General features: G+C 33.7%; 1 protein-coding gene across 1 annotated transcript; it reads right to left on the bottom strand.

The window, feature by feature from the left end:
• Positions 1 to 254: 254 nt before the first annotated feature.
• On the bottom strand, positions 255 to 995 carry LOC134247094 (uncharacterized protein K02A2.6-like). The gene has a single exon (XM_062729430.1). It carries the CDS (start codon positions 993 to 995, stop codon positions 255 to 257), a length of 741 nt encoding a protein of 246 aa, XP_062585414.1.
• Positions 996 to 3,960: the final 2,965 nt, after the last annotated feature.

Raw genomic sequence — 3,960 nt, forward strand, 5'->3', positions numbered from 1 at the left:
GTGACTCAATTTCAGAATAATGTCGGTAGGTTACTGAACTCTGTGAGAGTCAGAGAGCTAACTTTGCTTACGTGTCAAATCAATTATAAACAGATTGTGATACAATTCTAGTAAATTCCAAAACATTACAATCCTCCCCTCTTTGAATTTATACTAAACAGATGGACATACAAAAAATTTAAAAATGAGGTTAAACATTTTCTCAAGAGTCAAGTGCCTTCGTTTCAGCAACAAATGTTTGTTTAATAAAACTGTCATTGTCGCGTGCCGTTAAAGGGTCGCACGTGGTTGATGTTTCGATAAGTAGCTCTACCATTAATGTCAATCTTCACAGCACTGCCCTCGTGAGATATAACTGTGAACGGTCCATTCCATTTTGTGTCTAACTTGGATTTTGGCATATTGTTCTTTATCAGCACTCTCTCCCCCGCAAGCAATTTGACAGATTTTACGTTGAGCAATCGGTCTGCATATGTTTTAATTCGAATTTTATTTCTTCTGTCCCGACGGTTAAGAATTCTGTTCCTTTGATTATGTGGCAATTGTGGAATTCTTGTTCTCAATTCTCTGCCGAACATTAATTTTGCAGGTGATTCTCCTGTTGTGCTGTGCGGTGTATTCCGATAATTTAGGAGAAATTTATATATTTCAAATCTCCAATCCTTGCGCTCTACTTTTGCGATTTGTGCAGATTTCTTTAGTGTTGCATTGAACCTTTCAACCTCTCCATTAGCTTGAGGCCAGTACGGTAAAGTGCTGTGATGTTTAATTCCGTTCCGCGCTAAGAAATTTTCAAATTCATCCGATATGAATTGTCTGCAGTTGTCTGTGACTATTTCTTCTGGTAATCCATAGGTTGCAAAAATTCTCACTAGTCGTCTAATAATAGCTTTTGAAGTTACAGACTTCATGATTTCGATTTCTGGATATCTGGTATAGTAATCAACTATTACTAATACTTGTTCTCCGGTTGGGAATGGTCCGCATAAATCCATTCCTAATTTTTCCAAGGTCCTGTGGGTAGGTCTGTCATCGTAACGGGTGCTCGTTGATTTGCTTTACATACCATTTGACGTGCATGACATGACAATACAGCGGTTTCAACATCTTTGTCCATTTTTGGCCACCAAACTTTTTCTCGTAATAGTGCCTGACTATCTGACATTTCTACGGCCTTTGATATTTCCAGTACTTTCATCAAGTTGAGTTCTTTTTCTGGTAGAAATCTTCTTGTTAGTGCTGTTGATTTGCATTTATCGATGACCTGATCACGGATATTGTCATCTTTTGCCACTCCAAAGTCGCAAGATATTGCAATTGCAAGTTTTTGCAATCGTGTCACAAAATTTGTAACTGTTTCATTTTCATTCTGTGATGCCTGACGAAACATATGTCTTTCGAAAGCAACGTTTTTTCTGGGTGCAAAGTAAGTATTTAAATCATTAACAATATCATCGAAGTTCTCACCTGTATGTTCAATAGTATCATATATGTCCTGAACTTCAGGTCCTGCTAAATGTAGGAGAAGTGCACGTTTTTGTTTCTGAGTAGTAACTCCGGATGCTTCCATATAATATTTGAATCTCTTCATCCAATCTTCCCATCTTTGGGCTACATTTGTTAGTTCTCCTCCTATCACGAACTGAGGTACACAAGGTAAATCGATTTTCGCTGCCATATCTTCAAATTTAATTGAGTCTCAGATCTGACTTCTCCAACGAATTAAATCACAGAGTTAACATGTTTTGTACATCCTCGTCGCCATTGTAATATATCAGAAACAACACTGATATATATTTTATACAGTTTATCTAATAAGCACAAATATATAATACAGCCTGACTACATTGGATATCAGTAAGCAAGTAAGTGTCTTTGTACCAAATCATTTTATATTTTATAGTCTTCAGAGCCTGGGAATCAGGAAATGTAGGTGACTCAATTTCAGAATAATGTCGGTAGGTTACTGAACTCTGTGAGAGTCAGAGAGCTAACTTTGCTTACGTGTCAAATCAATTATAAACAGATTGCAATTCTAGTAAATTCCAAAACATTACACACTTACAAAGAGATTTATCTCTGAAGATGAGCTATAGATATTATCAACATTAGAGAAGCTTTATGACCATTGCATGGAAATGAAAATATCAGAGTAATGTTTCTTTTGAGTAGCTCTGAATATTTAAAAAGAAAACATTTGTATATGTTTTCAAGTGGTTGACGTTTACAAACATTACCATACTTGTGAAGATATATAAGGAAATAACATATTCACAAAACTGCTCAAAATGAACACAGTACATGTATACTGTTTTATGGGAAAATGTTGTAAAGAAATAGTGCCCTTTACGATGGTAACTGAAATACACAATTAAGTTTTACATGTAAGCTAAATGTCAATGATATTTTAGTATTTTATTTTCAGGTAGTTGCTTGAAAAAATCCGCTTTGTTAACTAAATAAATGTGATTCTTTCTTAATATAAAAATTAAATTAATGCGAGTTTACGTACGAGGGATATAATATGTGGCGGGTTTATTTTTTTTAGGAAATGATGTCTACTTTGCATTAATATGGGTCAAAGATGTTGCTTCGATCATTAATTTTCTAATGAAATGTAACATTTGTTTTGTTGCTTTTTCGCTATGTTCCCCATGATACATGTATACTGGATGATAAGTCCGTGTCATTCTCTTCATCGATATTCAAAGTCTGACAACAAGTACATGTATTGAAACCACAAAATTGTATTTTATATAGGTTACTGTAATTTTTAAAAATCTGTTTATAAACAGTTCATGAATATTTTCCAAACGATGTCACGTTCTTATCTTTTTCGTGATTTCATTTGATAAGTCTTTTCACACAGCTTCTCGCCGCACGTTACTTTTTTTTTCAAAGGAAGATATAGCTGTTATCTCAGGGAGGTAATTTACAGGATATTAAATTCTAATGTTTTTATCAAATGAACTTACAGAACGTGATTTCTTTTAGACATTATTATCAAGACAGCTCTACAATACTTACAAATTTACAAAAACAATTACCGATCCATAAAGTGCAAAATAAGTGGCCCGGTGAGTTAGTTTACCATTAAAAAGCTTTAAAAAATGCAGAAACCTTTCTCTAAGAGGGGGTTTGAATTTCACAAAATTGAATCTACACTATCTTAAAATGCTTGCATATTTTTTGTCTGATGTGACTTTTTACTACAAATTTGAACTCTCATGATGGCCACACCCTACTACCCCTTGGGGTCACGATTTGAACAAACTTGAAACTAGACTAACTGTGGATGCTAACAGATAAATATTACAAAACATTCCTTCGTTCTCGAGAAGATTTTCATATTTCTGTTAAACTTTGCCATCAAGGGTTCATGATTTGTGTCAAACATGATAATTAACACCGACTGATTATGCTTCCATAAAAATGTGACCAGTCATAGCTTTTATATACTTTAGGAGTATATTTTTGAAGATTTTTCTTATGTTATCCTATGTTAATCTTTGATTGTCCACTGTGACCTCACCCTACCCCAGGGGTTATTTTTTGACTAAAGGACAAAATATGCTTATATCTCTTTTTGGCCCCTGGTTTTTGGGTAGTGTCTTTTAGAATTATAAGATTATCAGATATAAAACTATTCTATAAAAGCCTTTTGTGTCTTTTTTAAAATATTAAAAGTCCCTTTTAACTACTGTAGGAATTCTACTATAGTTATGCTTTATTAATTGTAATTCAAAACATATTATCTCTTTAAATACACCAACTATCTGAAACTCATCTTTGAGAAAATAAAAGAATTAAATCCTACCAAAAATTGAAGTACTGCCAGTCATAAGTTTATGACGTTCTACGATCTCATTCCTAGAGATCACGCCTCTATATATAATGTATAAAGTCATGATTCAAAACAACCAGGGTATTTTATGTTATGCTTGCAAAATACATTTTTTA

The sequence above is a fragment of the Saccostrea cucullata genome, unplaced genomic scaffold (assembly GCF_032062105.1).
Source record: "Saccostrea cucullata isolate Sc308-1 unplaced genomic scaffold, CSIRO_AGI_Scuc_v1 ctg2025, whole genome shotgun sequence".
Lineage (NCBI taxonomy): Eukaryota > Metazoa > Mollusca > Bivalvia > Ostreida > Ostreidae > Saccostrea > Saccostrea cuccullata.